Raw genomic sequence first — 13,674 nt, 5'->3', positions numbered from 1 at the left:
AATAATAATATATAATTTTTTTATTAAAGTAATAATAATAATAATTTTAATTTATCAAATTTTAATATTTTTACTTTTATTATATTTTTATTTTAAATAATAAATATTTTAAATTTAATTTATTGAGTTTTTTATTAATAAAATTTATGTTTGTAAATACATAAACGCATAATTTATTTATATTATTATGTTTTTTTAAATAATTATTATAATATTTTTATAAATTAAAAAAAACAAAAAATTAGAAAAAAAATATATACTAAATTTTATGATATAAGAATACTTATATAAATTATTATAAAAATAATAAAATCAAAACTATAAATCTATCAATCATTAAATACGTTCATCAAAAAGTCCTTTTATTGTAATTGAAAAAAATAATATATCAGCAACTTATATTGGCAAAAAACTAAACTATGGCGATATAGCAGTAAAAAAAAATATACTAAAGAATTTTTATAAAAAAAAGTCTATATAACTCGATAATCCTGTTAATACTAATTCTATTGTTTATTATTTTGAAATCCATGTTGAAAATATAGGAGGAAGGTAATTATTTTTTATTAAATAAAAAACTAATCAAATATATATAATTTATGTTATTGTTAAAAAAATAAAAAAAGTGATTTATGTATTGGATTTGCTTGTCCAGATTTTCCAATGAGTAAATTTCCTGGATTTACTAAAAAGTATAAAAAAGAATTGCTTAAAATATATTTATATTCATATTTAATTAAAGTTCTTATGGTTATCATTCAGATGGAGTGATTTTTTATAATAAAAAATAAGTAAATTAATATAAAAAATAATAAAAAAAAAATTATAAAAAATTAATTTTAAAATGCACAATTTTTTTTTAAATATTATATATAAAACAAAAAAATTATAATATTATATCAATTAAAATTTTTATATTTTATATAATAAATATAAATAGTCATTAATATAAAAAAATGTTAATAAAATTAAATCTAATGATATAATTGGATGTGGTATAAACTTTTATAAAAATGAATTATTTTTTACACATAATGGAGTGTATTATGGTAAAAAATCTTATATATAATATATGTAATTAACTATATAATAAAATAATTATATATATACATATATATGTATATAACTTTATATAAATATATATTTTTATTTGTCATATATTATTTACTATATATATTTTATATATTCTTTTAAGATTAATTTTTTTATTTATTTATAGGTCCTGCATTTAGACAAATATAAATTTAAAATATGTATGCAACAATAGGATTAAACGGTCTGAAACAAAAAATAACATTTAATTTTGATTAAAATACGTTTAAATTCGATTTATAAAGTTACGTGAAGAATTAATAAAAATAATTATATTAAGAAATATTAGAATAAGAAATAAATCATTTTTAACTGCATTAAATAATATAATAATATTTATATTATAACGGATATTTCGATACATTGAAAGCCTTTGAAAGTGCTTCAAAATTACCTAATAATAATATTGAATTACTTTAAAAATAAAATTCTATATAAAATAATGTTATTTAGAAAATCTTTGTGCCTAACTAAAGTTTTAGTTTTGAAGAAAAAACTGACAAAGAAAACGAATGTAATTAATATAAATCTAATTAATCTTGCACAACTTAATCTTAATCTATTTAATCTGACAATCCTAATGAAATTCATAAAAGTAATTATATATAAGAAATGTAAAATACTGAAAAAAATGGATATAATAATAATGATGAATATCAATCATTACTTCAAAAATATGATAATTAACTAAACAGTTAAATCTATAATAAAAATGAAATTAATTTTAATAATATTAATAATAATCAATTAATTTATCTAGAATAATTAAGAGGAGGTTTATTTTTATTTTTTTTAAATATAAAAAATAAATTAATTTTAAATAAAAAAAGATATTCTCAAATTGATAATAGAAGGAAACATATAAAATGTTATTGATAAAATATAAAATTAAATGCCATAAATACTATTAAATGAACCTAATATATTACCTAATCTTTATTCATAAGTATTTATTGAAATTGTTAAGAGTAATCAAATTTTAGACGCATTAAAATATGCTTAATAAAATTTGAGTCATTATTAATATGCTAAATATTATTCTTATGATGAATATGGAAATATAATTTAAATAACAATTAACGTATATTTATAATAATATAATATAGATTTATATATAAAAGAGTATTTTGCCATGATGCATTTAAATAATTATATTATTTAATTTATTATTTTTTGATAAAAACACGTACTAAATTATATATTTTTTTATTATTATAGGATATTATGGGTATTATTACTCAAACAGATGTAAATATCTAATCATCGCCTTTATTTCATATTAAATAAAGATAAATTATATAAGAATTAATTAATAAATCTTTTTTAAGTAACATTTAAAAATAAACATATAATAATATTTCATTGTTGTCATTACAAAAGGTTTATATGGATGCAAAGATAAGTCAACTTTAGAATTACTACTAGGACAATTATAAAATATTATTTTTTATTATAAAAAGTAAAATTCATATATTGGAGAAATAAGATAGTTTAATTTATGAAAAAGAAGAAATATATAATTAAACAATAATAAATATTATATTATTATAAATATATATATATATATATATAACTAAAAATAATATTTAATATATTTTTATTAAACTATTTATATATATTAAATTATAAAATTTCTATTTTTTTATAATAATATATTATAAAAATATTATATAAATTAATTTTTTTTTAATTTTATTATAATAATATATTTAATAGTTTAAAAATATTAAATATATTAAATTTAATTATAAAAATATATTTATATTTTAATTAAAATTAAAAGTCATAATTTTATTTTAATCAAAATTTAAATAATAATAAAAAAATTGATAATTTTTAATCTAATGTTGATAATTTTATTTATTTGAATTAAAAAATTAATAATAAATTTTTTTAAATAAAATAAAATTAAAGTATATATAATTTTTTTTTTTAAATATAAATGTTTTTTAACAACATATAATTTATAAATAAAAAATACGGAAAATTATTTTAAATCAAGTATATAAATAAAAAAAATATTAACAAAATTGTAAAACAAATAAAAAAAATATAATAAATTATCTAAATAAATTAGATACAAAAAATTTTATAAAGAAAATATAAAAAAAAAAAATTAAAATTAATTAAAAATAAAATAAAAAAAGATTTCTATAATAATATAATAAAAATGAATAAATATAAAGTATAAATATTGAGAAAAATGAAAAAAAAAAAATATTAAATATATATTATATAATGAATATATGATATAAAATATATGTTATGTAAAAAAAAAAAATATAGATAAAATTAATAATATAAAATTAAATTAGTATTAAAAAAATAAAGATATTAAAAATAAAAATTAAAATGAAAAAAAATAAAAATAAAAATAAAAATAAAAATAAAAAAAAAAATAATAATAAAAATAATAATAATAATAATAATAATAATAATAATAATAATAATAATAATAATAATAATTTTAATATATAATTTATTGTATATTTTTTTATTTTAAAATAATTTATAATAATTAAATTTTATATAGATTTAAGAATTTTTTTTTTTTTTTTATATTTATTTAAATATAGTTTTTCTAGATATTTCTATTTATTTTATTAATTTTTTTTAATTTTATTATTAAAAAATTAAGAAGTTAATTAAATATGATTAATAAATAATAAGAAATATATAAAATATATATCATTTTTTATTACAATAAGACTAGATTCAACTTTTTAACATTTTACTAAAAAATAACTTTTTTTGATTTATAATTATAATATATATGATTAAATAAAAAATATTTATTTTTTAAATAATTTTAAAGATTATTAAATTAATATTAACATTTTTATTTAATCTAAGTAATACTTATGAAAATAATATTTTATTTATATAATTAAGTATTTTATTTAATTTAATATTTTTTTTTCAGATTTTTTTATATATTAAAAGAATTTATTAATTTATATTTTAAAAATTATACTTTTAAAGAAATATTTCATACTTAAAATTTATAAATTAATGTTTATAAATAAATAAAAGATTATTTAAAGAAACCAAATTAATTAAATAAATTAGAAAAAAAATAATTTAGTGTTAATAATATTAATATATAATATATAGATCTATTTAATTATAAATAATTTTTAAATTATAATTAATAATAATTATTTATTTTGTATAGTTTTTTATTTAATATTCAAATTTTTTTATTGTTTGTTTATTCAAATATTTATTTTAATTAATAAAAAAATAAAATATATATAATACATTAAAAACAATACAAAAAAAACTAAAAATGATAATTGATAAATCACCATAAATAGTAAAAAAAAAAATAAGAATTAACCTTGATTTAAAGAAAATACATGTATAAAAAAATTAAAAAATAATTATTTATTAAAATAAAAATAACAGATTTAAAACTCTGGCTAAAAGCAATAATAATAAGGAAAAAAAAAACAATAATTTTTCAAGAAAATACACTCTATTTAATAAAATACTTTACAATAAAAAAAATTAAGATCATTATCTTAACTTTAAATTATACAATTATAAACAAATAGATAACATGTTCCTGCTTAATCACATAGAAATCGATGTATATCATATTTGAATATACAAAACAAAGAAAATGCATAAAATAGTAAAAAAATATATATATATAAAAAATATTTTTATAAAAAGCAAGCAGAGATAATACATAAAGAGATATAAAAAATAAATGTTAGACAACCAATAATCAATAATAGGATAATTTGCTATTTTTAGTATGTGAAATTGAGTAATAAATTTAATAATAAAATAATAATGAACATAATAACGGATAATTAACAAAAGATAATATTAACAATATAGAATTATTAATTAATGGCATATAATTATGTGAAAAAAAGTCAATAAAAATATAATAGTATTTATAATAAATAATCTAAGAATCTAAAAGTTTATTTTTTACTGTTAATTAATATATGGACATAACATAAAGCTAGATTGAATAAAAAATAGCGAAATTAAAAAAATGCTTCAATTAATAAAATTTGGAAAAAATATTTCCAAGTATATAAGGAAACTTTAATTAAATTTTCGATTTTTTATTTTAATTAATTTAAATTTTAGCAGAAAAAAAAAAAAAAGAAGTATAACTTGATTAAGAAATCATTAATAAAAAAGTCATTGAAAACTAAAAATTAACAGATTTGTAATTTAAAATTGATGAATTAATTATAGAAAAAGTATTTTATTTTTACAAAATTTATTATATATATATAAAGAAAATGATAAAAGATGAATAATAATAATAGATTAAATAAATTAAATAACTGAAAAAATAAATTTAAAAATTAAAATAAGAAAACTATTACATAAACGGAAATATAGATAATATATCTATAGAAATGGAAATAAATAATAATAATAATAATAATAATAATAATAATAATTATAATAATAATAATAATTACAATAATAATAATAATAATTCTATCACTTATAATTTTTCATTAGAAAAATCAATATTTTTCTTCTAATAATAACAATATAACTTTTGGACTAGCATTTCTTTTTTAAATAATAATATTTTATAATATTAAGATAAATTATCATAATAAAGTTTATATTTTTTATTAAATAGAATATTATAGAGCTCTTAATCTAATTTCTTAAATAAAGTTATTGTAAAAATTAAGAAGAAAAAAATTATATTTATTTGTATAATATTAATATTTAAAGGATTATTTTTAGAAAATACAATTTGATAATAATTATAATATTTTAAAGAATATTATTTAAATTCAAAATAGTTTTAATAATGGATTAAATATAGATTTTTTATTTTAAATATTATAAATTAATAAATATTCTTTATAAGAAATAAATTCAATAATAACAAATAAACCATTATAAAATATAGAATAAATAATAATTACAAATAATTTATAGATTTAATAATTATTTTTACTTTTTTATTAATATATATAATTAATATCCAAAAAATTAACGTAATTTCTTTTTTTTTTAAATGCCTATTTATATATTATTTTAGTATAAATGAAGACTATATAGATTTAAATAATTTAATGATAATTTGTAGAAAATTCTTTGAATAAAATTGGACTTTTTTACCTAATTTACTTGAAAAAGTGAATATTTTTTACGAATCTAATTAAATTGAAAATAATATAGAAATATATCTTTGTATGTAATTAATTCAATAGCAAAATATTTTAAAAGATAAAAATATTTAATTAACAACTCAATAAAATAAAAATAATTAAAATTTAAGCTTAGAATAGTTTATAGAATATTTTAGTAATTACAATTAAACAATACTAACAACTGATAATTTAAAAAAATATTATCAAACTTTAAATAATTAATAAAAAACTTAGAATTATTTTCTGAAATATATTTCCGAAAAATAAAGAAGACTAAACCTCTATTCTATTAATATTATAGATGCTGTCTGTATTTGTATTTAAATATTATTATTTACAATATTTAATACATAAAATATGTTACAAAATGTATTTTTTAAAAAAGTTTTGTTTTTAAATATTTAATTATATATTATTTTAAAAGTGTGAAAATTATAGATAATAAGAAATAAAATAACCGGAATAAACAACAATACTATAGAAGTTTAATATTACTTTAAATGAATATTAATAATATATTATTCTAGAAAAAATAAATTAATAAAATATTGGTATTAAAGATTCTGTTGACCTAAAAATCTATTTAAATAATTAATTTCATTCTAATCAAAATGACGTCATATAAAATGTGATGCGTAATTATATAGACCAAAAAATAATAAAATATTACTAAGATAAAATAATAATTCTTCTCAAAGTAATTATTTACATATAATATAAATATTTTGATAATTTTTTTTAATAGAATATATGAAAAACTCCTCTATAATATATGTATTCAAATAAATAAATACATATATTAATATATATATACATATATATGTTTAATTAATATATACTTTTATAATTCATTCTTTTTTTTTTTTATTTTCAAAAAATTCTTTTAATTATTACTAAAATTCTTATTCTTCTTAAACTTATTATCTTTTTTAAAAACTTGATTTTATTTGATTTTAATTTATTTCATCGAAATTTTTTCTTTTAAATTAATTATTATTATTAGTCTAAATTTTTAAAAAATTTTATTAGATTTCTTTAATTTGGTTTTATTAAGCTATTTTTTTTTCACTTGTTTATAATTTACTTTATTTGCTTTTTACACAATTTTTTTCATAGCTAGTAAATTCTTTATTTTCTTATATCATATTTTTTACCTAATCTTATATTATTTAATAATTATTTTCTAATAATTTTTCAGTCTTTTTATTTTGTAAAGAATTCTATTAATTACTAGGCGATTGAATATATTCTGTTTTAATAGCACTATCTTTAGAATTTGGTTTAAAAAACTTCATAATACCATTTTTTTTGAGCTCATTTTAATATTCTTCATAAGAAAGCAAACATTTTTGACTTTAATTTTTATTATTATTAACATAAAGTCCTGCTTTATAAAACATTATTTATTCTAATTCTTTCTAAACAAAATAAAAAATAATATTATAAAGAAATTATAATATAAAATAATAAAAAAAAACCTTAGTAATTTCTTAAATAAACTCATCATAATCTTATTTACACAAAATCCAATCGTCAATTTAATCTATATTTAAAATAATAGGCATTCTATGGTGTATATCTTCATATTTTTTACTCGAATTTTATGTCATAATCATCACTTTTTCATTCTAAAATAAAGCCGCTATAAATATATGATCTTAACATTCACTTTTAAACACGAAAGGCTATTTATCAGTATTCCACTCGTAATACCCTTCCGCAATAATTACACATCTATTCCTATTTATTATATTTTTAAATGTAGGCTTATGGGATGCTTCTTCACTTCTAATATTTATTATTGTTGTAAATGATGTTACCAAACCCCATTCTAGAAAATCTAATATCTTTTCGGGTTCGCTTTTTTCTTCTTCTTTTATTGTTCGGATACATGGAAGATATAAAGTTGGAGAAACATTAAAACCTGGCTTATATTTTTACTCATTTCGGGTTTTTTAGCATTTACATATTTACTATAAACGAGTTAGTTTTAGGTTTTGATATAGTCTTCCGCACATGTTAATTTTATTATTGGTTTAAAATTTATAATTTTTGATTTTTTTATGATTTTTGTTTTGTTTTTTTAAATAAAATAAAAATATTTTTTTTTAATTGTTTATTTTATTTTATTTTCAAATGAAAAAATTATAAACAAAAAAATAAAATTTGAAAAAAAAAAAAAAAAAAATGAAAAAGTCTCCTGTATAAAGATATATGAAATAATAAATGAGTCTATCGTAATATTTAGAAAACAAAAATATTCCAAAATTAATATAAGTTAAACGTATTACAGCTGATTAACCAAGTTCAGTTCATTTATTATAGTAAAAAATAAGTCCTTAATATTAATTTTATCAAACAAAGTAAGAAAGAACGTTATTACAATAAAATAATAATAATAATAATATATAAAAAATCTAAAAAAACAATACCTTTAAAACTCCGACAAGAAACACTAAAAATTGCTTTGGAGTAAATTATGATTCATCAAAAAATGAAGGAATACATAATATTAATACAGAATAAGTAAATAATAATATGAATTAACTATTATAAAGAGTAAATAATCTAGAGAATTAAATAGGATAAGAAAATAAGTATTTTTCAAACCATTATTTACATTCACCTAAAAATGACGAAAAACAATTAAAAAATAATTCAAATAGTTTTATTTTAAATACAAAAACAATTAATAAAGATGAATAAAAAAATTAATACCAAAAATTAGAAAATTAAGTATAATTATAAAACTAAAAAATATATATAAAAAAAAAAAAAATATTAAAAAGATTTAAAATTTAAAATATGATAAAAATTAAAAAGATTAGAATTTAAAAGAATTAAAAACTGAAATTTATACATTATAATAATAAATAGATGAAAAAAAAAAATTTTCTAAAAATTTTAATCCTCCAAATACAGAAAGATATACAAGTAATAGTCAAAATCAACAAATATTAGAATTATAAAAAGAAAATAGAGATTTAAATATAATGAATAATTAATTATAAAATGAATTAAATATAAAAATATACGAAATATAATAAAAATAAAACGAATATAAACAAAAAAAAACGAAAACAATAAACTAAATGAAGTAATAATAGAGCATGAAAAAAAAATCGTTATACTTTAAAAAAAGAATAAAGAATTAGAACAAAATTGTTTTATATTTGCCTAAGAATTGGAGAAAATGACACTTATAAAAAGTTAAAATAATATTTCAAATGAAAAAATCCAAAAAAATTTACAAAATGCAAATAATAGGATTAATTTTTTACAAATTGAAAATGAAAAATTAAACAAAATACAAGAAGAAATAATTAAAAATGCTTAAAATGAATAAAATTAAGAAATATAAAAATTAAATGGAAATTTATAAAAAAATAATATGGCCTTAGAAGTTTAAAAAGAAAAATTTAAAAACTCGAAAATTAAAATGAAGAACTTATTTAATAAAATAAAGATTTATTAATGTAAATAAATACAAAAATAAATGAAAACTAGATATTAGATTAAAATATTTAAAAACTTAATAATAATATAAGAGAATTTTAAATTAAAATTGATGAATTAAATATATAAATTTAATAAAATGAGAAATTGGAACATCTTAATTTATAAATAAAATAATTAAATAATAGTAATCAAGTATTTATTTAAATATATATTTATATTTATATATAATAAAATTAATAATAATAAAAGTAATTGTTAGAAGATAATACAAAATTAGCATTTTAATTAGATTCACTTTTAAATGATGATAATTTCAAATAATTCGATTAAAGACATTATTTAGAACAAATTTAATAATTAAATATTGAAGTATAGTAATGGAAAGAAATATATATTAAATCATAAGAAGAAAACTTTGAAAAAAATAAAAATAATAATAAAGATAAGTTTATAGAAGAAACTATCATTAATTTAGAAAATAAAATAAAATCATTTGAAAAATAAAATAATGAATTAAATATTCTTATTTAAGAAAAATAATCCATAATATTTTAATTGTAATAAGAAAATTCCAAAATTCATTAATTAAGTGCTGAAAGAATAAATTTAATTGAAACTTGGAAGGTTACTAAATAATAATAAATAAATATATATATATATATATATATATATATATATATATATATATATATATATTTATATATATTTTTATTATCAATTTTCTATATATTTTATCTTTATTTAATTTTTTTATAAATAGTATTTATTTTATTATTTTCTTAAATTATATTTAAAATTTAATAAAAAAAGAAATAATTTTTAGATAGTCCTCAAGATGAAAATAAAAATTAATAAATTATATAAGAAAATAATATTGTTTAATAATATAATTAAGCAAAACTATAAATACAATAATTTGAAGAAGCTATTTTAAAAGAATAAACTGAAAAAAAATCTTTTTAATATAGATTAAATTTATGTCATTAAGAGTTTTTAATAAAAGAATAAGAAAATTAATAATTATATTAATTACTTTAATAAAGAAAATAAGATTATGAATAATAAAAAGTATTATTGACAGAAATAAAAATGCAGAATAATAGTTTAACTTAAAAAATTAAAAAAATAGAACATGATGGTCTTATTAAAATAGAATATTATGATTGTATGTAGATATAGAATTAAGAGTTGTATGTATTTTTATTTTCACTTTAAAAAAAAATATATTATCATCTTTTTTTCATTAAGAAAAAGATAAATTGATTCTTACAAATTATAAATTAAATCTTTAGAAGAAAAATTCAGTGAAAATAAGCTATAATAAGATAATAAAAGTGACGATGCTATTAGTAAAAAATAGGATAAGCCTTATTCTAATTATTAAAGTCCAATTTAAGTAGGGGTTTAGTAATAATAATAGTGTTTTTAGTCTCCAAATATCTTAAATAATTATTATTCTAATTAGGTTATTTTTTTAAATAAAAAAAATAAGAAGTAAATATTTTAAATTTTTATATCAAAATAGATATGATTAAATTGGTTTTACTTAAAATTGTAATATAAATTAAAAGATTTGATTTTTTTTTTTTTTCTATTTATAAAAAATAAACTAAATTATTATTAATAAAATACTAATTAATTTAATATTTATTTATTATTATGATATATATAAATATATATATATATAATATAAAAAAACTATTAGTTTATAATTAAAAATTTAATAAAATAATATTGTTTCTTTTTAAAAAAAACAAAAATATTATATATTTTGTTGTTGATTTTAATTCTAAAAAAATAAAAATATAAAACAAAAATAAAACAAAAAAAAGAAAGAAAATTATTAATGTATATAAAAATAGCATTATACATATTATTATTAAAAATATTAATTTGTTAATAAAACCTAAAAAAGTTTCGAATTTGTTGTCGTTAATTTTCCTTTACTAAACAAAAATAAGTTTATAGTGAACAAAATTAAATAATTGAATAAGATTTATAAATTTTCTATTAATGTATATAAAAAAATCAGAAATGTTATAATTAAATATATGAATAAGGATAATTAATAGAAAATTTCAATTATAATAAATGTTTTAAAAAATGCTATAATTTAAATAATTATAAAAGTGAATTTTTAAAAAAACTTGTAAATAAAACACTAGAATGTTAAAAGAAATATTTAAAAAACGATTTTTAATAAAAAATAAATAATAAAAATATAAGAATGCCTTGGGAAATACTAATAATAATAGTTTTATTTGCTTTATTTATGATTAATGTATTTAAATAAAAACTAAAAAAATAAAAAGCCAATTTATAAGACATACATAATTTTGATTTTTAATTATTTAAATAATAATAAAATGTCATAAATAATGATTAAAAATAATTAATAGAATAAAATATATAAATACATCGAAATAATTTAAATTACGATATTAATTAAAATATTTTTAATACTAACGATTATGAATAAGACTACGAAGAAGATATTTCAAAAAACACTGAAAATGATAAATTATTATGAAATATAATAAAATACTTAAAATTTAATTTTTATAAATAAAATATATAAAAAATTATAAACCAAATATAATTTAATTCATTCATTTATTTAACTCATCTTTAATCAATATGAAAATTTCATCTAATTTTTCCATTTTTAAATGTCTATTATGGACAGTAGTTCTCGCAAAAAGTACTTCAATATCTTCTTCTTTATATATTCTATACTTAACAATAAGAAAAACTAGCTTTTATTTAATAATATCATAATCTTCCTGCAAATTTCCTTTAACTTTCGGGATTTCATCTCCAAAATCGTCATCAAAAAGATATGACCCATGATTTTTTTTCAAAAACTCTTTCTTATATATGTCATATTCCTCTTTTGTAATAATTTAAGCCTTTTAATTATGGATAAAAGGATCTTTTTTAATTATTTAATGTTTATTATTTTATACTAAAAATTCATTATTTTCTTCTTTTTTAATTTATTTTTCTGTTTATATTTTCTTCTCGTTTACAGTTTTACATCTTTTTTACGGCTTCAGTATTTATTTTAGGAGATAATTATTTGTTTTTTTTAACTCATTTTCATCATTTTTAAATAAATAAGTGGGATGTGCCAAAGGATCATTAGGGTTTTTTTTCCTTTCTTAAATAGTTCCCATATTTTTAATATGCCTAATTTACGAATCTATATTTTTCTAATGTTCTTTCATTAAAAATTTCTAACTACGAGGCTTATTTCCCCATAAATATGTTAAATTTAATGTCTAAGGCTCCTTAGAGTCAATTAGACCTTTTTTAGTATTTTAAACAGCATTAAATGTGTTAAATACATTCCCATATTCTAATAATTTTTTGTATTTGGGCTTATCTTTGTGCAATTTTTTCGCATCTACATGCGGACGAGGACCTTTTCGAATATCTATGGTAGGTTTTATTGTAAGTAATGCGGTTTAATGATTGAACATCCGGTTCATTAGTTGTTCTCGTCCGCCTATGTTGGATGGGTCAATTATGTCTAATGGTCCTAATGGATTCATTTTATTTTTTTATTTAAATTTTTTTATTAATTTAATATTTTAAGTTTTTTTTTTAGTATTAATTATATATAAAAAAAAAAAAAAAAATTTTTTTTTTTTTATGATAATCGAAATATTGTAACTTTTATATATTTTTTTATTTAGTGGAGATTTCTTCAAATTTTTTATTGAAAAACTCAAAAAAAAGAGCATATGGATTTAATTTTATATATAAAATTCTGAAAAATTAATATTAATTATTAAATTTTAAATTAGAGTTAATTATTTTTATTATAAAACTTAAATTTAATTATTTTTGTATTGGTAATAGAAATATAAATAATTAAAAGAAATATTTCATTGATTCTATATATTTATAAATATTATTTTTTTATAAATGACATGATTATATAAATAAACTATATATTTTATTATTTACATTT

The 13,674-nt window shown here is 14.0% G+C and overlaps 1 protein-coding gene across 1 annotated transcript, besides 20 other annotated features; it reads right to left on the bottom strand. All coding sequences in view use genetic code 6, as the record gives it.

Moving 5' to 3' along the window:
• Position 1: 1 nt before the first annotated feature.
• Positions 2-67: a microsatellite.
• Positions 68-777: 710 nt separating this feature from the next.
• Positions 778-819: a microsatellite.
• A 1,785-nt stretch (positions 820-2,604) lies between these two features.
• Positions 2,605-2,711: a microsatellite.
• A 66-nt stretch (positions 2,712-2,777) lies between these two features.
• Positions 2,778-2,861: a microsatellite.
• Positions 2,862-3,413: 552 nt separating this feature from the next.
• Positions 3,414-3,554: a microsatellite.
• Positions 3,454-3,558: a microsatellite.
• Positions 3,502-3,573: a microsatellite.
• A 387-nt stretch (positions 3,574-3,960) lies between these two features.
• Positions 3,961-4,007: a microsatellite.
• A 723-nt stretch (positions 4,008-4,730) lies between these two features.
• Positions 4,731-4,769: a microsatellite.
• Positions 4,770-5,489: 720 nt separating this feature from the next.
• Positions 5,490-5,564: a microsatellite.
• Positions 5,565-8,281: 2,717 nt separating this feature from the next.
• Positions 8,282-8,316: a microsatellite.
• Positions 8,317-8,378: 62 nt separating this feature from the next.
• Positions 8,379-8,424: a microsatellite.
• Positions 8,379-8,434: a microsatellite.
• A 548-nt stretch (positions 8,435-8,982) lies between these two features.
• Positions 8,983-9,026: a microsatellite.
• Positions 9,027-9,223: 197 nt separating this feature from the next.
• Positions 9,224-9,268: a microsatellite.
• Positions 9,263-9,319: a microsatellite.
• Positions 9,320-10,344: 1,025 nt separating this feature from the next.
• Positions 10,345-10,404: a microsatellite.
• Positions 10,348-10,430: a microsatellite.
• Positions 10,430-10,491: a microsatellite.
• Positions 10,492-12,307: 1,816 nt separating this feature from the next.
• On the bottom strand, positions 12,308-13,252 carry IMG5_123410 (hypothetical protein; the record flags this gene model as incomplete). Its single annotated transcript, XM_004032337.1, has 2 exons — positions 12,308-12,630; positions 12,943-13,252. 2 exons carry the CDS (start codon positions 13,250-13,252, stop codon positions 12,308-12,310), a joined length of 633 nt encoding a protein of 210 aa, XP_004032385.1.
• Positions 13,251-13,293: a microsatellite.
• Positions 13,294-13,674: the final 381 nt, after the last annotated feature.

Source organism: Ichthyophthirius multifiliis (genome assembly GCF_000220395.1).
Source record: "Ichthyophthirius multifiliis unplaced genomic scaffold scaff_1120509250978, whole genome shotgun sequence".
Classification (NCBI taxonomy): Eukaryota; Ciliophora; class Oligohymenophorea; order Hymenostomatida; genus Ichthyophthirius; species Ichthyophthirius multifiliis.
The sequence above is the reverse complement of the archived record's forward strand: the minus strand, read 5'-3'. Positions and strand labels throughout refer to the sequence as shown.